Source organism: Rhinichthys klamathensis, unplaced genomic scaffold, assembly GCF_029890125.1.
Source record: "Rhinichthys klamathensis goyatoka isolate OS25496 unplaced genomic scaffold, OSU_Roscu_1.1 h1tg001022l_1, whole genome shotgun sequence".
Lineage (NCBI taxonomy): Eukaryota > Metazoa > Chordata > Actinopteri > Cypriniformes > Leuciscidae > Rhinichthys > Rhinichthys klamathensis.
The window spans coordinates 168,231-196,034 of NW_026607310.1; the positions used below are offsets into that span (position 1 = coordinate 168,231).

A 27,804-nucleotide genomic window follows, 5' to 3' on the forward strand; every position below is an offset into this window, starting at 1 on the left:
TTACAGTATTAGTTACTGTCAAAAGTAACTGCGTTACAGTAACGCGTTACTGCCCAACACTGCTTCTGAGTAACACTGAAGATATTGCTATAAATTACAGCAACAAATTTACTACAAAGTAAATTTACTACGCATGCGCAAGGGTTCACGACACCAACATCCAAGGTCTCTCGCTCTGTCCTATGCTCCCTCTCTTCCGTGCGTGCGCTACACGATTTGAAGCACACACTCGCTCTAGATTCCGGGAGATTTGAACTAATTTGCGGGCATCAGGGAGCCGCTATCAATATGCAGGGACTCCCAGGAACTTCTGGGAGACTTGGGATGTCTTATATTTACAGAACGCACACACACACTGCATATCAAATCTGCCGCCTTTTCTAACAGTAATGTATTCTCCGCTATCGCAAACCTCAACTGTGCGCATGCGTCAGTGGAACCAGACGAAAGGCTTAAATGTTTCCCGGCTTGACTGTTAAAAGCAGACGATTGGCTTTCCAGCGGGAGGGGCGGGACATGTGCATACAACCGCCATCTTTGGCGTTACGGGTTTTCCCTATATAGTTCTATTGTGGAAGTGGCATGTCTCTTATATAAATGGTCTCTGCCGCACCCCAGCCTGTCCAGGAAGTATGTGTCGTGAAAATATTGTGACGACAACACGCAACTAGAGTAGGACGCAAGGTGAGAAAGCTCTGAGCCACATAGCCACAGCCCTTATTTGCCTTTGGGGATTGGCCCTTGGGTGAAATCCCCTGGCTTTATGCCACAACTGAAGCAGTCTCATGTGCAAAAGGCCATGCAGGTCTAGAATCAGACGCAACCACTTATTTTTTGGGGGAACTAGAAAATACCAGCTTCACCAATTCATACACCGACAGCGGTGTCAGCTGTCATACAAGGCGCCATCCAGCTCGTCGGGAGTAGCTGGGGTTAGGTGTCTTGCCCATACAAGGCGCCATCCAGCTCGTCGGGAGTAGCTGGGATTAGGTGTCTTGCCCATGGACACCTTGACACTTGGTCAGGTGGAACCGGGGATTGAACCACCAACCTTTCGTTTTGTAAACAACCTACATGAGCCACTGCCGCCCGCCGTACCAGCAAATGCGCCTGCTCCGGTTTCACAGTATTGCAGACCATGCTGCTGAAACGCGGAGGGCGGCGCAAATAGGGATGGGCATCGTTAAGAAATTATCGATATCGATGCCATTGTCGAGTCTGCTTATCGATGCGATTCCTTATCGATTCCCATATCGATTCCTGTACCATTTGCTGAAAACTTACAGGGTGGCTTTGAGAGTTGTTGGCTTTGAATGTCTAATTTAAAGTGGTTTTAGAGAATGAAAACCAAGTGTGCAATATCTAGGGCCCTATGAAATCAGTTTTATTTTTTCCCAAATTCCGTTTTATTTTTTCCCAAATTCCGTTTTTTCCGTTTTAATTTTTGGGAATTAATTTTTTTACCCTTTACTGTTATTTTAGTCATAAAAAGAGTGTGCTTTTAAAGTTAATGATTAAAATGTATACAAATAAAATAGGAATGACCTTAAATTACAGACATTTACTGTATTTTCCGCACTATACGGCGCACCGGATTATAAGGCGCACCTTCAATGAATGACCTATTTTAAAACATTTTTCATATATAGGGCGCACCGGATTATAAGGCGCATAAGATACTGCAGTCAAACATTTGACTGGGTTTGCGTTATGCATCCACTAGATGTCAACAAATGTCAACAAAACAGTCAGATAAAGTCAAACTTTATTAAGCGTTCTGACAACTCCGTTCACTCCCATGGTAACGTTGTTCAAACGTCAAAGGAAAACTCCGGTCAATTTTAACATTGAGCTCATTTTTTGTACATTTGGAGTGCTGTCAGTACAGATAACAACGACAAAAAACGGTGTTGCCTACACCGTGTTATCCTCTTTTTAAAATTTGCACCCTGTTGACTTAAACGGGAAAAGTTTTAAACCTGCTTTTAGCCTCTTAACAACCTTAATGTGTCATTACAAGTGCACAGCCATGTGAGTGAACCTTTTTTACAGTCTATGGAGTGAACACGGTGAATCTGACTCCAGTAAGATTCGCGCGCGAACTCGACAATCAACTACCGTGGACTTCGGCCGAAAACAGAAAGTAAATACGGGTATGTGAGCTGGCTGAATAAAGAGATTATTCCTGCCTTCGTGAAAGCTCGCATCACAGTTGAGACTGATATATCAGCCCAGGCATCCACGATCCATTGGCAGTGGCGTAAGTCGCCCGGCGCTGTCTCCCCGTCTTGGTGAATGTGTGTTCACCATCCATATATAAGGCGCTCCGCATTATAAGGCGCACTGTCGTTTTTTGAGAAAATTAAAGGCTTTTAAGTGCGTTTTATAGTGCGGAAAATACTGTACTGAGTAGCCTTTTCAGGACAAATACTGTATGATGCCACATGACACTGCACTCTTCAAGTAACAACAAAATATGGTTATGAGCTTTAAACTGTCCAGTAAAATAAATTATATTAGTTTATATAAGTTTAAATAAAAGTCACACTCTGTCTCTCTCTCGCCCAGTGTCGCTCGCGGAGTTCGCTTCGCTTTTGTCCAGTCCGGCGCCTCATAGACAGACGCGGTGTGTGTGTGTGCGTGTATGTGAGAGAGACGCGTGAGTGATAGAGAGACGGAGGGAGAGCGGGGAAAGGAAATACAACGGAAAGAATACGCTGCGTGTTTTAAATAGCATAAAAAAAATGAACGAAACGCAATATGTGGCGGCCGGAGTTGATTTTGTGGCCGCGAATGAGTCTATGTGTGGGAAACACTGCATAAAAGTCACGTGCGAACTGCTCGGCTCGGTACCGAGGGCTTATAGCGTCGAGTTTCGTAACTTTTTCGCCGACGAAAGCAGAGCCGTGGAGAGCCGCTTCGCCATGCTTTCATTGTTTTGATGCCGTCATTGGAGCTGAAATGACGGGAGGGGTTGTGTCGCCCAGATTTGCTTCCCCCGGTCTGCATTTAAAATGAAGCCACACTCTCGATCGTTTACGTCTCGTAGCCATCGCGCTTTTGGGGGATTTAAAAATCCACTCGCATACTGTAACGTCATGCCGCGACGTGGGAATGGATGGAACGGAACATTCGGAATCGTTAGTGGAATTGTTAACGTGTGGACGTGTACGATTCCGATGGATCGGAACGTTTGGAACCGGTTCCAAACCGGAACCTGGAACCGATTCCCAAGCCTAGCCGCAAACTGTATTCTGTAGTCCCTTTCTATGGTTCTCAAAAGCCCAAGGAGATATGTTTGGCAGTAGTTTAGTTTTCACGCTGCCAACTTCTCTAATTCGGGTACTAATTTTGATGTGTGGTCTTGAGTGGTCCACACACCAGAGGCGGTGTGGATGAAATTGTGCTGTCCTGAAGGTTTCGGAAAGGAGCACGTTTTTGATAGTTGTTTTACTTATATAACCGTTAGAGGTTATATAAGCCAAATTTTGCCGTGTTTGCCACACGTGCTTCACAACTGGTCAGACAAAGATGTCTTACAATAGTGTTTAAATCAAATGCAGCATTGAGAGTAGCTTTTGATAGGGAACAAGATCATAGTGGACTTGAGCAAGAGACTGTTTGGGTGCTTGTCTTTTTGGGAAATCACTTTTCAGAGATCTTTGATGCCAGAAATATTAGACTTTATTTTACAACAAAGCCGAGCATCCCCTGCGGGAGATCACATCCTCCAGCATGAGATCACATCCTCGTGCAGGAGATCACATCGTCCAGCATGAGATCAAATCCTCCTGCAGGCGATCACTCCCGATTTTTGCTTGGTTCATACTTATATACATACATCCTTTTCCACAGATGGTCATACACACTTAGTTTTAATAGCGTGAAGGTCTTGTACCATGTGACTTCTCAGAATAGAATTTTCAGCTGTCTCAACATTCAAGGTCTTTTACAGGCTTCCAGTCACACACAGAGGACATCCAAAGTCACACACAGAGGAAATAATTGTGTATTCTTATATAGCTAAATTACTTATTTTCTAAATAATAAAATCTTCAACAAGACTCACAGGGAAACATTTCATGAGAGCAGAATGAGCAGTTGACCGTTGTTTTGTGAGTTCAGTTATATAATCATCAGTCATAATCATCTGATGCACATCTGATGATCTGTGAGATCATCTTATCTCACTTAAAAATGCATTTCAGCTCTGGAAATATCTTAGGAAACAATTTTCGGATCTCTCTCTTCTGGAGCTGTCAGACTCTGGATCTGGATACATTGAGCTGACAAACTCCACTAGAGCCACCAATAGATAAAAACTTCCATAATATTTAAACCTTTTTTAACCAAAAAAAATAATTTTGATTTCTTACATCATGGTGAAATTGATGGTACCAATTTTGATTAATGTTTACTAAAGTTGCTTCAGGTGATCTTCAAACCTGATGAAATGGATTTGCATTTTCATTATTGTTTGACGTTTCCCTTGAGGATCACACCCTTGAGTATCTCTATCTAGATCACATTGTTTACTACCCAGATGACTTCTTCAAGGGACATTCTGTGAGTATGTGGAGTCGGAACTCTCCTGTTGTGGTTCCCCCTTCACAGTGGGTGTAGAGGAGGAGGATCCCATATTTGGTGGTCCCGGAGCTCAGATGCCACTGGGCTCCCTCGTCCCTCTGGTTCTACCTTGGTCAGGCATTACTCTGGTTTCCGGACCTCCTGCTGCGCCTCTGTCCTCCACCCCTTTGCCTCCACAGTGCTCCCACTTCCCTCCAGTTCCTCCTTCATCCTTGTTTCCACCGGATCTGCCTCAGTCTTTTAAGCCTACAGTTCCACCTCAGTTCCATGAGCCTGTGCCTCCGCCTTGAATCCAGATCAGTGGTGTTGCCCTGGGTCTTCGCTCTTCAACTCCTGGGTCTGAACCTCTCCCATCTCCGTCTCGGTCGCCCCCCCCCCCCCCTGGTTCTGCCTGGACCCAGCGCCTAGGCTCCACCCTGGCACCTCCCTCCATCTTGGACTCTTTTCCAACGGCTCCTTCATAATTAGCTCCTCCACCGCAGATGGCGCTGTAAACCCGAGGGTTCTGGCCCCTTTCCCACCAGTTTGGTGTATTTTTTTTTTACGACACCTTCAGGTGGCTAGGAACCAAAGAAGCATGGAGCCAAGATGCCGCCCCCTCCAGATAAAAAACAGCCCAGAATGTCAACACCATTGATGTGCTTGTTCTGTAACTTTTATGTTATTGGCAGATGCTTATCCTCCAAATTATTCCCTAGAAAGTTCACATATAGAGTAAAAGGCAAATGCTAGAATTTGTAGTTCTATAATGTCTTTTAATGAATTTGAGAAGAATGCTGGATTGAGGTGAGTTGCTAAAGATCAACAAGAGCTGCACAAAAGTGCAGGTTATTGCCTGAAGGGTGGAGGTGATGAGCTTTGATTTCTGTTTTCTTTAGAGTTTCCAGTCTCTCTCTGCTCCTCCTGAATCTACAGATGCAAATGACAATCCCTTCAGTTCTCTCTCCTTTTTTGATGGCGTGAGAGAATCTGTCTGTCAGCTGAGAGACAAACTGGAGGATTTCTTCAAAGAGGAGCTCAAGAAGATCTCAGACAGAGGTAAAGTCCAGGGCCCTTATGTATTAAGCTTTGTGTAGATTTCATCTTAAAAGTGTGAATACGCACAAAAGGCAGATTATGAATAGACACAAAAATTTTCTGATTTGTAAAACCATACATGCGCCTGAATCTGCGCAAAATCCCATTTATAAATTGCAGTCAGTGGAAGATTGAACATCTTACAATACCAAATACATCGAGTTACAATACCAAACAGAAACAAGTAGGTTATTTTGGCAACTAACTTATTTATTTTCAACTTTCTTAATTATACATTTATACTATAATAATAATAATAATAATAATAACATTTATTATAGTATGTATGTACACTCACCGCCCACTTTATTAGGTACCCCATGCTAGTAACGGGTTGGACCCCCTTTTGCCTTCAGAACTGCCTCAATTCTTCGTGGCATAGATTCAACAAGGTGCTGGAAGCATTCCTCAGGGAGTTTGGTCCATATTGACATGATGGCATCACACAGTTGCCGCAGATTTGTCGGCTGCACATCCATGATGCGAATCTCCCGTTCCACCACATCCCAAAGATGCTCTATTGGGTTGAGATCTGGTGACTGTGGAGGCCATTTTAGTACAGTGAACTCATTGTCATGTTCAAGAAACCAATTTGAAATGATTAGAGCTTAGTGACATGGTGGAAGTAGCCATCAGAGGATGGGTACATGGTGGCCATAAAGGGATGGACATGGTCAGAAACAATGCTCAGGTAGGCCGTGGCATTTAAACGATGCCCAATTGGCACTAAGGGGCCTAAAGTGTGCCAGGAAAACATCCCCCACACCATTACACCACCAGCACCAGCCTGCACAGTGGTAACAAGGCATGATGGTTCCATGTTCTCATTCTGTTTACGCCAAATTCTGACTCTAACATCTGAATGTCTCAACAGAAATCGAGACTCATCAGACCAGGCAACATTTTTCCAGTCTTCAACTGTTCACTTTTGGTGAGCTCTTGCAAATTGTAGCCTCTTTTTCCTATTTGTAGTGGAGATGAGTGGTACCCGGTGGGGTCTTCTGCTGTTGTAGCCCATCCGCCTCAAGGTTGTGCGTGTTGTGGCTTCACAAATGCTTTGCTGCATACCTCGGTTGTAACGAGTGGTTATTTCAGTCACTGTTGCCCTTCTATCAGCTCGAACCAGTCTGGCCATTCTCCTCTGACCTCTGGCATCAACAAGGCATTTCCGCCCACAGAACTGCCGCTCACTGGATGTTTTTTCTTTTTCGGACCATTCTCTGTAAACCCTAGAGATGGTTGTGCGTGAAAATCCCAGTAGATTAGCAGTTTCTGAAATACTCAGACCAGCCCTTCTGGCACCAACAATCATGCCACGTTCAAAGTCACTCAAATCAACTTTCTTCCCCATACTGATGCTCGGTTTGAACTGCAGGAGATTGTCTTGACCATGTCTACATGCCTAAATGCACTGAGTTGCCGCCATGTGATTGGCTGCTTAGAAATTAAGTGTTAACGAGCAGTTGGACAGGTGTACCTAATAAAGTGGGCGGTGAGTGTATGTATGTACAATTGTTACAATTTTGAATCATTATTATAATAACAATTATTAGAAAAATGTTGAAGGTAAATTCACAAGTGTGATGCATTAATTATATTAACCCATTAAAGGTCCCATATTGTACACCTTTCTGAAATTTTATTTTAGGTTTTGATGTCCTTAAGAATATATATTTGCGGTATAAGTACCAAAAACCATCTCAATATATTTTTACCGGAGCTCTGCTAAGAACAGATCGATTTTGGCCCGCCTAATTAATATTCATGAGTAGGGTTGGGTATCGGTTGGGTTTTATCCGATACCAGTACCTACTCTGTATTTTTTAAACGGTTCCGGTGCCTAAACGGTTCTTGAAACGGTACTTAAGTAAACGAAACCGCACACACTTTATAAAAAAATAATACCCTTTTATTTACAGGGCCAAACTGGACACAACATTAACTTAAATCTTTAAACAATATAAATTCAAATAATAATCAAACCAATATAAAATAAAAATTCACATTTACATAATATCAAATAAAACAATATTGTATCAAACAATGTAATAATACTGGAGATTAATAGAGATTACTAGCAGGCAGAGCTGCCAACTCTCACGCATTGACCGTGAGACTCACGCAATTGACCCTTTTCACACGCTCTCACACATCCATTTTCTCACGCAGAGAAAAATCGGTGGACAAAGAGGACACTGACACCGACAGACAAGGTTACTTTTGATATGGAACAAATCCACAGCTGTCAGATTCTGTCAATATTTTTACGAGATTCACACAATAAATAACGTTTTGGCTCTTTGAAATGTGACAGATCGCTGTAGCGCGTCAGTTCAAAAGGCACGTGATACAGCAGCCTACAAATACAAATCCACTCCTTCTTAGCTACGCAGCGTTGAGTGAACCTATGAAAGAGAACATCTCTGGTTACTGGTGTAACCTATGTTCTCTCAATAGGGAACGAGACGCTGCCAAGCTCCTTGCGCTGCCGACCAGCTTCCTTTTTCGGCAAATAAATCTAAGGAGCAGATGGCGCGCGCGCGCCAACATAATATGACGACGTAAGTGCGTCGAGGCGGCGCCCGCGCCATCAGCCAATGAATTGGCTTGATTCTATATGGATTCAGACTATCGGCACACCCAGAGGGCGTTCTGACGCGTAATTTTACACGTGAAATGCAGCCAAACCTTGCGAGCAAGAGCGCGCATGCGAGACAGAAGAGACTGTGCGTGTGTGTGTGTGTGTGTGTGCGCGCGTGTGTGCCTAATTAAGTCAGGCACCGAAATCAGGCACCGAAATTGTCGTTCTTATTCGGTCTGGTTACTACCGTTTACGTCGGAACCGGTTTCCTATTGGCACCGAGTTTCGGTACCCAACCCTATTCATGAGCCTCTCTTCTGATTGGCCTGTTGTTTTCTGAGTGACGCACGCCCAGGCCAACCACAGGTAACTAAAGTAATGTATGCTGTAGCCTGATATGGCTTTGTGATGCTCATAAGTAAGGTAAATAAACACCTGTAATGATGAACATTACTGAGGAAAATGTTATCCAGCCATATATGTTCGAGCCGGACTCAGACCCTGAATCGGTAACGACAGGAGACAACCAACCACCTCCTCAAATGCGCTTTCAGAATGTTAAGAGTATTGCGTCATTGTAAGAGTATTATAATTACCATTACATCAATGCTGTACGCAGATTCAACGTTAACGCTAATTGAAACAGTCTGTAAACAAACTTAAATTCGATGTAAACCTCCAAAATATGTACGTTGATAGCTAGTTATACACTGATTTTGAAACACTTAACTGCTTTATAATATGTAACGAAAGCAGACACTGAAAGCAGTAAGCTACGTAACTGTCGTAACGTGCTTTCCTACTGATACAGTAAATTGACGTGTGTAGCGGGACCTTAAGAGGAGAAAACTACCTCTAGATATGCACGACTACCCCACCCTGTTTGACCAGGGAAATATTAATACTGGTGAATTTAACCACCTACAAGGGACACACAGGAGCGTGGTTTTTTTTAAAGGAGGGCCGGAGGCGTGGATACAAACAAATAAAAAAGCTTTATTTTAGTAGTCAACAACAATCTTAAAAGACAACATTAAAATACTAGGTCAACTTTCATCCTTCAACATTCATGACTTTTAAAGGAACCAAAAAGGAGGCAGAGGCTTAACAATGGCAGGTACTCTATTTTAGTGAGCACAAGGCTCCTATAATCACTCTTATCACCCTGTGCACAGATATCAACACACGCACTCCAATAAGGTTAACCATGGACGCACAGCACTCAGTGACAAATCCTCCACCACCGCACGTGAGGGCCTACTAGCGGCCTGCCCTGAAGCCACGGATCCTATAACGAAAGCAAATTTACCACACTGATACATTTTTTCTATGTACATTTTTGAAATGCACTTTCTATAATTGAATTCTATAATTGAATTGAATTGATCTCAGCATTCATCAAGGACACTTAATAATTACAAAAAAACAATAAACATTTACATTAATAAACCAAATAAATCATGAAACAATACTACAATAATGGGGTTCACAATTGGTACCAAAGCTGGGTGTATGTTCACCTCACTGTCCCTCTAACAACACCCGTAAAGCAAAACAAAGATATAGCAACAAAAAAAAAACACTACAAGAAACTTCATAAAACAAGTCAAATGACATATCAATTCTCTAATTGCACCGCGAGGATCGAGGAGTGATGAGCTTCCAGAGGAGTTATGAGCAAGGATACACAGGTGTATCCTTTACGGAAGTGTTTTATCGACTAAACGTGACGCACATATCACATACCCTTCACATCTGTCACAATAATTTTAATTTATACTTTACCTTTGCAGTTTATATAAACCACACATCTCAAATATTTCAACAGGGTATCTTGCTTTATTATTGTTTATTATGAATTTCTTAAATAACCAAACTAATACAACATAAGGGCAGATCCTTTGAGCGCAGCTGATAACACTATGAAGTGACGCTCCAGTGATCAAGTATTCCAATGTATAAAAAAAATGCTTTCATTCGATTCCTCCGTCCTCATTTTCTTTCCTTGCAGCCTTCCCTCGCATCCGACAGCGGGTGGAGCTGAAACATTAGGAAAGTAAGTGAGGAAAGGAAACGAGGATGCACAAATAAGAATTGAGAAGCACCCATGGTCACACTTCCTGGTTCTGGTAAGAACTCGAGCTGCTGCATTTTGGACCAGCTGTAGTTTATTGATTAAGCGTGCAGGGCAACCACCCATAATAGCATTACAATAATCTAGTCTTGATGTCATGAACGCATTAACTAATTGTTTCCGCATTTGTCATTGAGAGCATATGACGTAATTTAGATATATTTTTAAGATGGAAAAATGGGGTTTTACAGATACTATTCACGTGACTTTCAAATGAAAGATTGCTATCAAAGAGCACACCCAGGTTCCTAACTGACGACGAAGACTTAACAGAGCAGCCATCAAGTGTTAGACAGTATTCTAGGTTATTACGCGAGGACGTTTTTTGTCCAATAATTAGAATCTCTGTTTTTTCAGAATTTAGTAGTAGGAAATTATCCAGTTACTTTACTTGAAGGGGTGTGCATAAGACTAACATGACACCTTCATAATCATGACATTACATATGTCATGAATATGAAGTAGGTTTTATGCATGTTTATGACAACTGTTATTAAGTGTCTTTCGCTCAATAATGACATTTTGAATGCAAATATGACATTGTTTAAGATATCTTTGTTATGACATCTTGACAAAAACCATAACATCATAACTTGTCAATGTCTTTGTCCCTTCATTTGCTTTATAATAAATTTTTTGTTGTTTGTTTTTAAATCGAGATCGAGCATTTTCAGTCGTGGGCCCAAGGCTGTGGAATGATTTGCCTGTGCATGTCAAATTGGCCCCCAGCCTTCACATTTTTAAATTACGACTTAAAACTCTTTTTTTTATTCATTGGCTTTTAAACCTGCTTGAGAGTTGTATTCTGCATTTTTATTTTCTTGTCTGTCAAAAAAAAGCATAACAAAAAAAAAGTTTTGCGTTCACATCGAACTCGAATTTAGCATCTGGAGCGACTGATTTCCATGTTAAGTCAATGTAAAGACGCGTTGATGCGCGTCTGGAGGTCCTGCGGCGCGATAGACGCGATTTCGCCTCGTTCATGCGAAATAGGCAAATTGAGCGTCTTGCGCGAGTGATTTTATTTGGTGCTTTTTGTGCAATAATGCATTGAAAGCGAATTCGCGTCTGATGCCCGAGTTGAAAAATCTGAACTTTGGCGTCTGTTCACGCCGGATTAACCAATCAGGAGCCTGCTTGCTGCTGTCACTTGGTGAAGTGACGTGATAAACGGGGCAGGCACACCCGGAGTCACTCATTCAATAATAACTCTAACTTATTTTATATGTTTGGCCTCAATACATTATTTCGTAATATTACTAATGCCTGGTGTGGTTCTACTGCACAACAAAGCAAATATTTTATCACATAAAAACTTGATTTCAATATATATGAGACTTAATATATACTATTTATTCCATTTCTAAATCTAGATTATATGAAACATTATCATTCTAATGTAAAGACAACCAATATTCTTTAGTGTATAAGAACATAGTTCGTGTATGGACAGTGTTGTGTGAGAAAAAAAAAATCACAGGACAAGTTTATTTACTTTTGGAGGCTGGGTCCATTTATCATCAAAACAAAAATAAATTACAGATTATTTTGCAGTAATTACCAGAAGAAAGAAATGGCACAGACCTACAGTATAGAATTATTCAGGACATCAAAGAAGGAATGAAATTGTTCAGCTATGTTTAACTATAAATGTGACACGGAAAAATTGCAGTCATACATTTCTGAATGAGATGAAGAAAAACTCCAAATATGGGATTGTTTACCATGTTATATTAATAATAGGACTACTAATAATGTATTATTTTATCATTTTACCTTATATACTAACGTGGAAAACCTGCCATTTGAAAAAGTTAGTGACTCAGGGTCTAAACTTAATAAATGTGCATGTTGTGGTGGACCTGGCCTTGAATGTGGGTCTATTTCGCTTCAAATACTCGCTTTATACACCCGTCCAAAATTTTAGATTCAAAATTTTAAAGCGTCCAACTAGACGCGATAGAAGCGACTTGTGACGCTCAGTTCGCGTTCGGTGTGAACGCAGCATAACTCATGTGTTTATAATCTGTCCGAAATCATGTCAATGTCCAGCACTTTGGTCAACCTTGGTTGTTTTAAATGTGCTTTACAAATAAAGATGGATTGGATTGGATATCCTGTTGAAGATCATATTAGAAATGTCTTAGGAACAGATGCAGAGATCATTTTCTCTTGACATGATAATCACACTCTTCATGTCTGTTGATTTCCACAGTCACTTTCACCAACATTGTTCCCAGGACCAGGAACGACTTCCTACAATGTAAGTAACTAAGAAAAACAGCTCAAACTAAGTGTAAAGACTGAGTGTGTTGATGTTCTTCCTGTAGAAGGAGAAAGAAAACATGATATAAGAGTTTTATAGTTGATCATGTAAATGATTTTCCCTTTCGAAACGTTTACGCATATTGCGTCTTTGCAAGATGCTATGGGGAAAAACTCCTTTTTTTCCAATTTAATGAAGCCTTTTATTCAATAACGCAGTGCTACTGCATAGCCATAACAGTGCAGAGCTCTGGTGAACCTATGGTGAAGCAGCGCATCTGCGTGAGCCAATCGGGCCGCATCTCCCTGCAGCTAGGGGATTCCCTATCAGGTGAGACTCAGAGCATATTCTCATGTCGCTTGCCATGCCCGCCCTCACAAGCCGTGTGCATTGAAGACTAACGCTCTCATTACGAGAGCGTGAGTCTCGCCTCTCTAAAGAAAGCGACTCCCCTCGTTCTCCAAGGTCCCCTTTTCTCAATCATAAGATGAAGAAACAATGGAACCGCATTCGTTGAATGAATGGGACTAAGTGAGCTCACACCAGTTTATTTCCTGCACGTCTCACTCTCTCTGCAGTGAGGGGATTCCCCAGTGCGAGCACAGCGCTGACTTCTCTCAGCCAAAACAGCGCCAACAATGACACTCTCCCCTGTGACTATCAGGTGAGACTCATAGAGCATATTCTCATGTCACTTGCCAGGCCCACCCCCGCAAGACAATCTCACTATGAGAGCGCGAGTCTCACCTAGCTGCGGTCACAGATCGCTTTCTCTAAAGAAAGTGACTCCACCCCTTGTTCTCTCAATCATGAGAAGAATGGATTCCCACAGCGCTAATTATGACATTCTCCCCTGAGACTCATACAGCATGTCTCCCTATAAGACCTGCTTTTCGCCTGCATTTGTTCTAAAAACTCAGCGAGTGTGTTGCTTGCCGGGGCCACGCCAACACAAGCCACGTTCATCAAAGATTAACACACTCGCCTGGAGTGCGTGAGCCTTGCCTCACTGCATTCGCAGACCGCTTGCCCTAAGGAAGCGGCTCTTCCCCTGGTTCTCTACTGTTCTCTCCCTCTCAGAAGCTTAAGATGCAGAAACAATGTAGTCACAGGGCTGAGGGAACGGGGCAAAGTGAGCCCACACCTGCCTATGTCCTTTGCGTGTTACTCTCCCCTCAACACGAGGCGCAGCCTGTAACACTTCAAACAAGATGGAAGCTCCCACTGTGAGAGCGTAAGTCCTCTCGCTGCAGTCCAGCAGCTACCTAGGCACTGTAGCAGAGCCGTTCAGCCAAGCGCAACTCATTTATCTTTATTCTGTAACAGGTGCTGTTCTCCCGCCTCAACGCAAAACGCAGCCTGTAACACTTAAGCTATTGACACTCAACTTGGGCAATGCAGGCCATCCCTGGAGTGTTGAGCTGGATTTTGGGGACAATCAATTGAGCTCCCTCACCATCCCTTTCATAAAGAAAATGGATGCAGCTCTCTCCCCCTGAGACAGAAGGGAATGCGCATCCTGAATTATTCCGATGACTTGCTCATCCTGGCCCAGTCAGAGGCAAAATGGACTTTTCACAGAAATGCCTAGAACTCAGAATCAACCTAGCCAATATCTCACTGTCTCCCAGCCAGAGAATCTCTTTCCTGGGGGCCGTCCTTGACTCAGCCCAAATGCAGGCCTGGCTAACACCCAAGCGTGCTCAGAATATCCAGCAGCTCGTAATGTTGTTCAGACTAGGGGCCTTTTCCCCTCTCAGAACCTTTCAGAAGATGCTAGGCCTGATGGCCTCCGCATCATCAGTACTTCCGCTGGGCTTGCTGCACATGCAACCCCTGCAGTATTCATTGTTCTCCTCTTATAGGCACAACGCAATCTGCACTCTCTGAGAGTGGTGCACCTGCCGGGCAGACTGAACCAGGGAGCTGACATGCTGTCCCAGGTCAACATGGACCTTGCATCCCCAGACAGTTCAAACAATTCCGAGTACCTTCACCAAAGCAGGTCGACCTCTTACCTCCAAAGACAACTTTCACTGCCCAATGTTCTTTACGAAGAGCAGGGATGTGCTGGCCCACGAATGGCCAAGCCTCCCCCTTACACTTTTCCCCGTTCACACCTCTCCCTCGGGTTATCAAACGGACCAGGGAAGACAGATGCATAGTCCTTCTCATGGCCCCTCTCTGCCGGACCCAAACTTGGTTCCCAGAGTTGATTATGCTGCAAACAGCAGCCCCATGGCCAATTCCACTGAAGAAAGACCTCCTTTCCCAGGCGAACAGGACAATCTGGCATCCCCAGCCCAAGCTTTGGGCCCTCCGTGTGTGGCCCCTCAGCGGGACCTTATGGACCTACCAATGAGAGTCCTAAACTATATCTGAGGCTAGAGCCCCTTCCACGAGATGCCCGATTGGTGCTCAGCCCGGAGCCAAGATACTACTTCATATAAAGTACGGCTGGTGAATTCCTTTCTACAAGAGCTACTGGACACGGGTCGCACCCCCTCCACGCTAAAAGTCTATGTAGCGGCCTTAGCAGCATTCCACGCTACTGTGGATGGCCAATCGTTGGGTAGAACCAACCTGACTGTTCACTTCCTAAAAGGAGCAAGGAAGCTCAACCCGCCTCGTCCTCTTACCATACATCTTGGGACCTATCAACAGTCCTTAGGGCACTCGCTTGAGCCATTACAGTCGGTAAAACTAAGGCCACTTTCACTCAAGACCGCACTCCTGCAAGCATTAGCATCGGTCAAGCGAGTGGGTGATTTACAAGCTCTCCGTCAGCGCTTCCTGCCTTGAGTTTGGGCCTAGGGACTCCAAAGTCATCCTCAAGCCAAGGCACGGCTACATCCTGCTGGATAGTGGCTGCCATCGCTTTGATGAGCCTTCAATGCCCCATCAGCATCAGAGCACACTCCACAGTTGGCATGGTCTCTACCTTGGATTTACCCCAATTGGCTCACGCAGATGCGCTGCTTCACTATAGGTTTGTGCAGTTCCCACTGCTCAGCCAAAATGCCCGTGCAGAGCTCTGCACTGTTATGGCTGTGCAGTAGCACTGCGTTATTGAATTAAAGGCTTAAAGAAAATCGTAGATAAAGGAGTTTTCCCCATAGCGTCTAGCAAAGACGGAATATTTGTTCCCGTTATCTCAGGGAACCGATGTTACGTCAGTAAACAAGACGATTTGCACAGGATATCTGGTAATCTGTACTGATACAATGCAGATATACTGAACATGAAGAGTGCAGATACTCTGAAATTTTTTTTATTTAACATGAAAAGTTTGAGGTAATACTTTGAGGTGATAATTTATACAAAGTAGTTTTGACTTGAATCATCATAAATCATCATAAATTCCTTGCCAAGGAAAATCATTTTTACAAAATTAATTTTCTTAAAGAATTTTTCAAATTAAAGAGACAAAATATTTATGAGATGTTAAAATTTTTAATTATTCTGTACATTCAAAAAACAGTTAGTTCAATCACAAATAACTCAATGAAAAACAGAACAATTCAATTCAATATAAAGGGAAACATCCCCACCTAGTTTTGAACATGCACAATTCTACATGAATAAAACAATTAATCCATAAAACAAATAACACATTTTACAAACATACCTCCATAATGAGGAAACAAAACGTGGAAATAAGGGATCCAATGCATAGAGAGTAAATCAGTTCTACATAAAACACAAGATAATGCACAAATTAATTAAAATTGTGCCATGTAATACAAAGTCAAAACAAATAACAAATTTGACGCCAAACACATATGAACAGTTCCCTTAGTAGTTCATCGCAGGAAAAATCCAGAACAAATCAAGTATTTATGTGTTTTATACACTTTTAACTGATAATCCTCCGACTGCTCAAAACGTGCAACTTACCCACAATTGTCGTTAGTTCTACAGTAGGCGGTCCCCATTCCACATGTTAAAGGGGACATATCATGCTTTTAAATCGTTCCTTTTTACATATAAATCATACATTTGTGGTCTACATAAAGCGGAACTGCAATGCTTGGGTCTGAATTCTTCATTATTATAGCTCCACAGGCCCCTTTTCTACCCCTTTTCTGATGTGCGTCTGAGAGCAACTCGTTTTGGTGTGGTCTCTTTAAATGCAAATGAGACACTTCATACCCCGCCCCCTCTCCAGGCTGCAGAGGTGACACTCTGTTCAACTCCACCCCGTTTGGCCATTTTTGTAGTTTGATAGCAGAGATACGATTATCTAGCGGCACAGAAACTTTTTATTCACGCGTTATTAACAAAATGTCAACAACGGAAGACTTGTCCATCAAGCCTTACATGTTCGAGCCAGAGTAGGACCCGGAGCGAGATGAAAATGAAGACGACGAACCTGCAGAACAACGTCTTCATCAGTGTTGGGCAGTAACCCGTTACTGTAACGCAGTTACTTTTGACAGTAACTCATACTGTAACGCATTACATTTTAAATAAATTAACTCCGTTACCGTTACCATATGGTGCGTTGTCCGTTACTTTTTTAAATTAATTAATTTTGGCTGAAGTGTAGCCAACAGCCTAACCTAACCTGTTTACAGCAGCGACGCATTGTAGGATTGGTGGTAGGGTTGCCACCCGTCCCTTAAAATACGGAATTGTCCCGTATTTACAAGTAAAATGATGCGTCCCGTATCAAATCAATAAGATTTGTCCCGTATTTTACATAAGGCCCACACATAGCCTAGTTGGATAAAAACATAAGGATTTACTATACTAATAGCAAATAGCCTATAAAGAAATCAATTTCACAATAATGTTACATTATGATTAGAATCAAATGAATTTTGTCCATTTTCCAAACTTAGAAAATGCACATTTATACGGGATGAATTTTATAGGCCTAAAATATTGTTTTGTAATTCTGTGAATTACACTGCACAAACCAAAGTAATACTACCCACCGGATGAAGAAGGGTTGGCTCTCAGTCTCCACAGAACAAAATATTCATTTTATTTTATTTATTTTATTTTTAGTGTTCGCATTTATGAGGAAAAACAATGTTACGGACGTGACAGTTCTCCGTTACGGACGTGAGCGCTCTGAAAGCAGCACTAAAATATGCTTTAAAACTTTCACAGAGACATCAAACAGAAAGCACAAAACCTTTCTTTCAAATGAAGTTAGTTTTGCATTAATTGTATCTTAATTTTAATCAATGTTTCATCAACCAATTGCCTGGATTTAATAAATAAGTAATATAGCAGATGATAGATAATCACGAAACGGAGGCGCCAGCGGGTGAACTGGAGCTTGTCTCATAAATGAACCGAAACTCAGCGTATAAGGTAGCCTACTTGCCTCACAGACATGTCTACTTTTAAACAGAACAATTCAAAATGAAAGACAACAGACTACAGACTGCTCTCTGCTTATGTAATCCGTATGAAATGTGCATTTCTCTCTGGCGCGTCTACTGCGAAGATCGTGAGTCAGCATAGCAAGTCACCTCAGAAATCCTTGTGATATATTCAGTTTGTGCTGGTCTGACTTAAATAAAATAGAGTTTAAAAATTACTTTATGTTTAAGTCAGTTTTGCGTTCGTAAAGACCATAACGCATAAAAGGGCATTAATGGGACCATTAAAGAATGTCTTTTTTTAAAAGTAACTAAAAAGTTACTTTTAACAGTAATGCATTACTTTTTGGTGTAAGTAATCAACAAAGTAATTGAGTTACTTTTTGAACGAAGTAACTAGTAACTGTAACTTTTCCGTGAAAAATAAAACTCAACCAGGCACTTCGAAGAGGTTATGATGCTGGGAGACGGTGTAATGAAGCGTGTGGGTTACTACTAGAGCCCGTCCGATATATCGGCGGGCCGATATTATCGGCCGATATTAGGCATTTTCCTAACTATCGGTATCGGCATTTATAATGGCCGATAAATGAATATTTTAAAAAATGCGGGTGTGGTGATTCATGTAAGGGTGGCGCTGCCAATAAAGCACCTAAAAGCTGTCACAAAAAACTGGCAAAAGTAATGATTATGAATACAACAAATATAGCAAGGAGACATTTTAATTGTTTATTAATAAACAAGTGTTTTGAGTCAGTGTCAGCCAAAGATGAAGTTGACGATGCTGACTCGCGATCTTCAGTGAACGCGCGCCAGAGAGAAATGCACATTTCATACGATTACATAAGTCTGTCTGTCTTTCGTTTTGAATTGTTCTTTTTAAAAGTAGACATTTCAATATAGATATATTTCGATTCTCAGGTCTATACGCTGAGTTTCGGTTCATGAGACGAGCTCCAGTTCACCCGCAGGCGCCTCCGTGTCGAGATTATCTTTAATCTGCTATATTTACTTCTTAAATCCAGGCAATTGGTTGATGAAACATTGATTAAAATTAAGATACAATTAATACAAAACGAAATTCACTTTGAAACGAAAGGTTTTGTGCTTTCTGTTTGATGTCTATGTGAAAGTTTCAAAGCATATTTTAGTGCCGCTTTCAGAGCCCTCACGTCCGTAGTAGTGCTGAACTGTCGCGTCTGTAGGCTAACACTGTTTTTTCCTCATAAATGCGAACACGAAAAATAAAATAAAATAAAATGAATATTTTATGTAGCCTACTTGTGATTTGCGCAGTGTAATTCACAGAATTGATTTCTCTGTATACCAGCCTCTGTCACGTATTGTGTGAGCTTGTGACTATTGCAAGCGCGCAGCTGAGAAGTCCTGATTATATTGTCTGCTATATTTACTTCTTATGTATTAATAAATCCAGGCAATTGGTTGATGAAACATTGATTAAAATGCGTGGCGCGAGCGACAAATCTCCGACAGTAAACTGATTCTGCTTTGTCTCGGGTAAACAGCTGTTGTGACGCGAGCAATAACGGCCGCGTCCGGTGTAGACACAGTGTTAAAGCTCATTCTGCCTATAACGCTACGTTACAACATCAAGCAATATTCCAATAATTTATATAATTATAACACTTTATATAGGGCCATTTTGCATTAAGAGTAGCCTAGTTTCACGTTTAGTACATTTTGCTTACTAATTATTTAAAATAGTATAAAAGTACTGTACATATGTAATTAAAAACGTTTTCATTATGATATTATTAATTTTACTTTAGTAAAAAGATCTGAGTTCTTCCTCCACTGGTAGAGATTAGAGGAATTAAGACTAAAAATAGAAGATAATAAGGTTTTGTCAGTGACACTTTTTATATATTTATTGATACAAGTTATGACTAAATTAAAAGACAAAGTCGTTAGTGAAGATTATGCAAAAGTATTTAGAATATAATATAATTTAATATAATATAACATGCAATGCAAACTAGTTTGGTTACAGCTCAACTGTATAATTCTCATTCTATCATTCCCCCTGCCTCCATTACATATCTGTGTCACACAAGTGTTTGATTACCACATTTGAGTGATCATTGCAAAACGTGTTTATAAAATATATTTATTCTGTTTATAAATACTGTGTAAAGTACCCATCAAAAGTTTGTACACACCAATAGGAAAGTGTCCAAACTTTTGACTGGTATACTGTACTATAATACACATAAATAATATTGCTACTGTATTATAATATACACATAAATAATATCGTCCGATATATCGGTATCGGGCTTTTTTTACTCCCTAATATCGGTATCGGCATCGGCCCCCAAAAATCCATATCGGTCGGGCTCTAGTTACTACATCCAACAACCGAACATTAGACGTGCCCTCTCGTAACTTCTGCATCCTTGAGCTTGGACTACAAAATCGCAGCGAGAAATAAAAATGGCGGATTGCTCGAAGTGTTGGGCCGGGAGTCAATGTCCTTATTTGGCAGTTCCGCTGCAAATACTGTGACGTAATTGTAAAAAAAAAACGTCATAGAGAATCAAAAAATTTAACAGGTTGCAAAATATGACCAAAAAAGAATATAAAGATATCAACAAAGCACCTGAAGAGACTAATTTCCACTTTTCTGTACTTATAAAAACTCCAAATATACAACAAAATGCATTTACGGGCTAAAAAAGTGGATTTAGCATTATATGTCCCCTTTAAATGTCATCACGTATGCCCACAGATGGCGCTGTTCATATTTATGTATTATTTAACACTTTTACACTCTGTTACATATGCTAAATTTAGTTCAGAAAAGGTTCCTAAAGTCATGACCTTCTTACAATGTACACTTACAAAGTATCTTACAATGTGTAACATGGGATGAGCAAGTATGAAGAGACTGGTCTCAGGGTATGTTTACACAACAACGATGTACTTAAATGGAAAAGTTTTTCCTTTTGTGTTTTTCTCTGTACAGAAGACACCATTGTCAAAATGATCCCCGTTCACACTAGGGGTGTCGCAATATACCGGTATTGACGATAATCGTGATATTCAAAGCTTGAAATATCGACATCGTGTTAATTTAGAGTGTGGCAATATACCGGTACTGGCGATAACCACGATGTTTAAAATGAATAGGACTTTTATGATAACATGACACGTATACTCCAGCGCCAGTTGAGGTGGCAGTAGTATTGCACCCGCTGACATCTATCAAATGAGAAGAAGACGCAGCGCGCGCCCGCGCAGCCACTCTGGTATGGGAGTTCTTCGGCTTCAAAGAAAACAGCACTTTAAAGGGGGTCGCACACCGGACGAGAAGCGCAGAGAATTCTTTAAAATTCGAACACATTATTTTCTAGGAGTTTACACACACCACCGGCACCATTCGGCGTCTGTCCGCGACGCCCAGCAATGGCTCGGATTTTCAGGTGAGATTCTCGAATCATTCAGTTAACGGATGCGCTCTGACTGAGGTAAAGTGTTCAGACTGCAGACTTAGCAACGATTGTATTTAATTGTACAGTACAATCATAACACAGACATGATCTTAATTTCATAATGTCCTTAAACATAACAATATTGCTGGCCATGAACTGAGAAAGTGCGCGTCAGGTGTGCTACATGCGACGCGGCGCGGAGCTGCACTTCTCGTCCGGTGTGCGACCCCCTTAAGCCCAATCTGCAGAATGTGTAGCCACCAACCTTTTTACCCATCTCCGTGTCCATCACCCTGCGGATTACGCTATTTTACAGAGAGTAGCCTAAATTGCGATTATTTTAATAGTCATGGAATGGGAAATGTGACATTAACCTGTTAACAGCGGGTTTTTGTTTTCATATGTTCAAATAAAGGGTGATTATTAAGTGCCCCGTTTTCTTTACTCGTCTTTGTGTATTTTTGTATTTGCACTTGATTTGTTTTGTTCAAATCTGCATGACTTGCACCGGCGCAACAATAGGTTTAAGAGCTTTTCAGTTCTTCAGGAAACATTCAGACAGTGTTTCGCTCCAGTTTGAAACCAGATATACTTCACATGCTTGTCTTACTTCACAAAAATGTGCATTCAAATATAAGAACGCAAGAAGTAAAAATGCAAAAAAAGAAAAATTAAATAAACAAAGTAAAAATTAATTTGACTGACTTGACATTTTTTCCCCCCAAGGTTTCTATAGATATCGCGATATATCGATATCGTGAATTATTTTGGCCACAATAACCGTGGTGTGAAAAATCTAACATCGTGACAGCCCTAGTTCACACAGATCTGCGAAAACTATTAAAAACGCTGTATTCTGCTGCCAGGCCAGTAGTTGGCGATGTCATTTTGTATAAAATAAACACTAATAGACACTGTAATAAACACTTCGCGCCATTAGACTGAAAATGTAATACGTACTTTTTACATCGTTCTCTTACGAGAGGTTCTCTCGTATTGCGTAAGTTTAGCTTACGCTACGGGAAAGATTCATCTTCTCGAGATATTGAAGCCAAAAAATTATCCTTAATTTTGTATTCATTGTCAACGCAGTGCAGCAGCTAGCAGACCAAGAGCAGGCCATATCGCGTGCTCATTGACTGCCCTGCGGGCAACTGCTGCAGCCTACCAGTGAGCCCGGCGTGACGTGACGCCCAATGAAGGGCGCCCGCGCCTTCATAGCGTCACAGCCCGCCAGAATGGGCGTGGCTTTGCGTATAAAAATAGGGGCTGTAGGCTGACATCCCTGATTTTCGTCTCTTCAGCGAGCTCTTCGCATCGCTGGATCTGAGAGAAGCCACCGCCGCCGTCGAACAAGCGAAACAGCCAGCTTAGGACAGCGCTGAGGAAGGCGGCCGTCTTTGCCACCTTCAGCCATCCGTGAGAGCTACGCTATCCAGCGACATATCCTTTTTATCTCTGTATTCTGTGTTCTACACTTCCTAAAAGAGCAGCGAGACGTCTTTTTCAAGATGTCTCGCACTTCCTATGGCTCGTGCAGAGCCGCTCAGCGTTGGAGACCGCCCATCTGCGCTCTCTGCCTGGGCCAGGAACACGCAGCCTCGCCCTCTCGATGGAGGATGCGAGCACTGCGAGGAACTTCCGATGTCGACCCTGCGGGCTCGAATCAAAGTCTTTAACCACAGCGCCGCGCGGCTAGCTCCCTTTACGTTACAAGAGTTTCCCCGCCCTCGCGCCCCCGTTTCACGCGTCATGCAGAGCCCTCTCGAGCTCTCTGCATGACCGGGAAGGACATCAACATACGCGACGTACTGGATGCGTGGTAAGAGCAGAGATTTTTATACAGTTCTGCTCGACCAACGAGCACGCGGCTAGCTCTCTTTAAGTTACAAGAGAGCTACCCCGCCCTCGCATCATGCAGAGCCCTCTCGAGCCCTCTGCATGACCCGGACGGGCATCATCTGTGTCACATGTAGGTCCCGTGCCCACTACTTGTGCGCGCGCCCTCATACAAACACTGTTCCCAGTTCTGCTCGACCAACGAGCACGCGACTAGCTCTCTTTACGTTACAAGAGAGCTACCCCGCCCTCGCGTCATACAGAGCCCTCTCGAGCTCTCTGCATGACCCGGACGGGCATCAACATACGTGACGTACTGGATGCGTGGTAAGAGCAGACATTTTTATACAGTTCTGCTCGACCAACGAGCACGCGGCTACCTCTCTTTACGTTACAAGAGAGCTACCCCGCCCTCGCGTCATGCAGAGCCCTCTGGAGCTCTCTGCATGACCTGGACGGGCTTGCGCGCCGCCGTCGAAATGTCTCGCCCTGTCAGTCCCCTTAGATAAGCCTACTGCAGCGGTGTATTTGGCAGCCAACGAGCCGGTAATGCAACCCGCTCGCCTGCACACATCCGCCGTTCTCGTGGCAACCCAGAGAAATCTCAAGTGAGTATAATGTCAGGTTATCCGGCTCACGCCGTTGGTGTCTTGAGTGTAGAAAAGGTGCCCACATCTCGGTGTTCACCCTTACACACAAGCACGATACCCCCCGTGTCTCCCACAGAGCCCCCTCTCATAAAGCTGGCAAATGCCGCTCGAGTGCTAGATGTAGGAAACGTGCCCACAACTGTGCTCACGCCTATTTTCTGCCCGCTCTGTCACACGGCCAGAACAGCCTCATACATGTCAGGTTAAAGGAGAACTCCGGCGCAAAATGAACCTTTGGTCTAATTACACATTGTTACCTAGTCAACCGTTATCTGAGATTTGTTTTCATGATTATCGAATGTAAATAGTTTTATCTCTACAAACAGTTTAGCCTATAAAGCTAGTATAACGCTAGTATATTGGGCATAGATCAATGACAAATAAAAATCACTTGTTAATACCACTAACAAGGCTCAAAATAGCCCCACACTAACACGGTAGCATAATGAGGGTCCCTACCTTCAAACCGAAGCATTGAGAACTTTGTCAGTGTCCAGACAGTTTAATAAGAAGATATTTTAAACATACAGTCAACTTCGCGTATACAGGCAGAAGCCATCTTTGAAATACAGCCTTTACCAGTCGATCTACGAACGCCGATCCAAGTGCGCTGGTGAGAATGCGAACGAGCTATAAGTTGTGATAAGGTGAGCGCGAACAGCAGGCTTGGATCGCCGTTCGTAGATCGACTGGTAAAGGCTGTATTTCAAAGATGGCTTCTGCCTGTATACGCAAAGTTGACTGTATGTTTAAAATATCTTCTTATTAAACTGTCTGGACACTGACAAAGTTCTCAATGCTTCGGTTTGAAGGTAGGGACCCTCATTATGCTACCGTGTTAGTGTGGGGCTATTTTGAGCCTTGTTAGTGGTATTAACAAGCGATTTTTATTTGTCATTGATCTATGCCCAATATACTAGCGTTATACTAGCTTTATAGGCTAAACTGTTTGTAGAGATAAAACTATTTACATTCGATAATCATGAAAACAAATCTCAGATAACGGTTGACTAGGTAACAATGTGTAATTAGACCAAAGGTTCATTTTGCGCCGGAGTTCTCCTTTAAGAATGTAAGTTACGTGCCCAGTTACGTGCCCGCTCACGAGCGCTCAAGCTTACTGACAGACACATCGCCTCCGGCGCTGCTCGCACATTACAAGTTTTCATAAACCTGGGACGTCACATGTAAAACAGCCAGCTGTCACTGTCAGCGAGCCGCCATATTTGAGTGCTCATAACTGGTCGGGCTGTGAATGTAAGTCACGTGCCCGCTCACGAGCGCGCACGCTTACTGGCAACGCTCACACGGCCATTAAAGACTCATATCAGTCAGGTTATGAATGTAAGTCCCGTGCCGCCCATGAGCGTTCACGCTTTCTAACACATACCTCTCCCCGAGCGCCGCCCGCACATCTAAGAGTCACTATAAAACACTGCGTCCCCCGCGTTTTTGAGCGCAGACCGCGACGACAGTGAATGCAGAAGTGGCACATCTACTCCGCGCAGAAATAGCGAAGCTACTGTGCAAAGGTGCTATAGAGCTGGTACCGCCTTCTCTGAGCGAGTCAGGCTATTACAGCCAATATTTTTCTCGTGCCCAAGAAGGACGGAGCCCTCAGGCCCATCTTAGATCTGAGACATTTGAACAAAGTGCTTTTGAAAAGGCCGTTCAAAAATGCTTACGACCAGGAAAATCCTCGCGCACGTTCGCCCGAGGGACTGGTTTATCTCTCTCGATCTGAAAGATGCCTATTTTCAGATTCAGATAATACCCCGTCACAGGCCATTCTTGAGATTCGCCTTCGACGGTCAGGTTTATCAATACACCGTCCTGCCGTTCGGCCTGTCTCTAGCACCCCGTACATTTATGAAGTGCATGGACGCGGTGCTCGCCCCCCTGAGGAGTCAGGGGCTGCAAATAATGAACTATCTGGACGATTGGCTGATATTGGCACAGTCAGAGACAGAACTGCTTTCTCACATAACAGTGCTTCTCAGTCACCTGGAACGCTTGGGTCTCACGGTCAACTGGACCAAGAGCTCATTACTGCCCAGCCAGTCAATTTCCTTTTTAGGAATAGAACTGGATTCTGTGGCCATGACGGCTCGTTTATCGACACAGCGCGCGCGCGTGCGCCGTGTTCGCAACCTAGCCGCATCTTTCCAGAAGGGCAGCTTTCTCCCTTTGAAAACGTTTCAAAGGATGCTAGGCTGTATGGTATCAGCTGCAGCGGTGCTTCAGCTGGGCCTACTGCGCATGCGCCCGCTCCAACGCTGGTTGAATGCTCGCGCGTCTCGCTGAGCTTGGGTTTCTGGCGGCCAGAAAATCAGAGCGACTCAGACCTGCATAGCGGCTCTGCAGCCTTGGTTAGTAGCCGGCTAGTACCAGAAGGGAGTAATGATGGGAACCATCTCTTATCGGAAAGTCATTTCGACAGAAATGACTTGGCCAGTGGTCGGACCAAGAGAAGTGTTTTCACATAAACTGTCTGGAAATGATAGCGGTCGAGAACGCCCTGAAGTGCTTCCTCCCGTTCATACAGGGCCAACATGTTCTTGTCCGCTCGGACAACATGTCTGTGGTATCCTATGTAAACCGTCAGGGCGGTGTCAGATCCAGAAATCTCTGCAGTCTGACGGAACGCCTCCTTATTTGGTCCCAGATGCACCTGCGCTTGCTGAGGGCGGCGCATGTGCCTGGCCATCTAAACGACGGCCCAGACAAACTATCCAGGGACAACGTTCCCCCAGGGGAATGGTCCCTGCACCCCCAAACGTTCCAGAAACTGTGGCGCCTATTCGGCAGAGCGGAAGTCGACCTATTTGCATCAAGTGACAACGCTCAATATCCGATGTTCTTTTCAAAGGACGAGGAAGCGCTGGCCCAGGTTTGGCCCAGCCTCCCACTATATGCTTTCCCTCCGGTCTCTCTGTTACCACAGGTGATCAAGAGAATCAGGGAAACGCGCCACTCTGTGCTCCTCATAGCCCCGCGTTGGGAGAATCAGATTTGGTTCCCGGAACAGCACGGCTGTCACATACAGCTCCGTGGCCGATTCCGGTGAGGGCAGATCTCCTCTCTCAGGCTCGCGGTGCGATCTGGCATCCCCATCCAGAGCGCTGGTCTCTGCACGCATGGTTGATCAATGGGTACTCGTTACCCTGCCAGAAGGAGTGATGAACACGATCAAGCAGTCTAGAGCTCCTTCCACGAGAAGGCTCTACGCGTCTAAATGGTCTGTGTTCTCCAGATGGTGCACCGACAGAGGACATGCAGGGTGGCGCATCTGCTCACTTTCCTACAAGAGTTTTTGGATAAGGGGAGGTCCCCATCCACGCTCAAAGTATATGTGGCGGCCGTGGCAGCGTTCGGAGAATCGACGCACGGCCAGTCACTTGGAAGACATGAGTTGGTCATCCGCTTCCTTAGAGGAGCTAGAAGGATGAACCCGCCGTGCCCCCCGTCGGTTCCTTTGTGGGATCTTACATTGGTCCTCGAGGCCCTGAAAGCTTTTCCATTTGAGTCACTAGACTCCGTGGGGTTGAAATATCTATCACTAAAAACCGTCTTTCTGACTGCACTGTCGTCAGTAAAACGTGTGGGGGACCTGCACGCGCTGTCTGTCAGCGCGTCGTGTCTTGAGTTCGGGCCGAATGACTCTAAAGTCATCCTCAGACCTAGACATGGCTATGTTCCTAAAGTGATGGGCACTCCATTCAGAGTGCAAGTTATTTCACTGTCAGCTCTGCCAGCATCTGACTGCGAAAGTGATGTGAATCCCCTCTACCCTGTCAGGGCGCTGAGGTGTTACATTACGCGCTCTGCCTCCTTCAGGCGTTCAGAACAGCTTTTTGTTTCGTTTGGTGGGCGCACCAAGGG

The 27,804-nt window shown here is 43.4% G+C and overlaps 1 protein-coding gene across 1 annotated transcript in view; it reads left to right on the forward strand.

The window, feature by feature from the left end:
• LOC130079376 (E3 ubiquitin/ISG15 ligase TRIM25-like) overlaps positions 1–27,804 on the forward strand; it is a 57,971-nt gene that overhangs the window by 24,923 nt on the left and 5,244 nt on the right. The window contains exon 4 of the mRNA XM_056244621.1: positions 12,595–12,642. Coding sequence (XP_056100596.1) covers positions 12,595–12,642 — 48 coding nt within the window. The remainder of the gene's footprint in view (positions 1–12,594; positions 12,643–27,804) is intronic.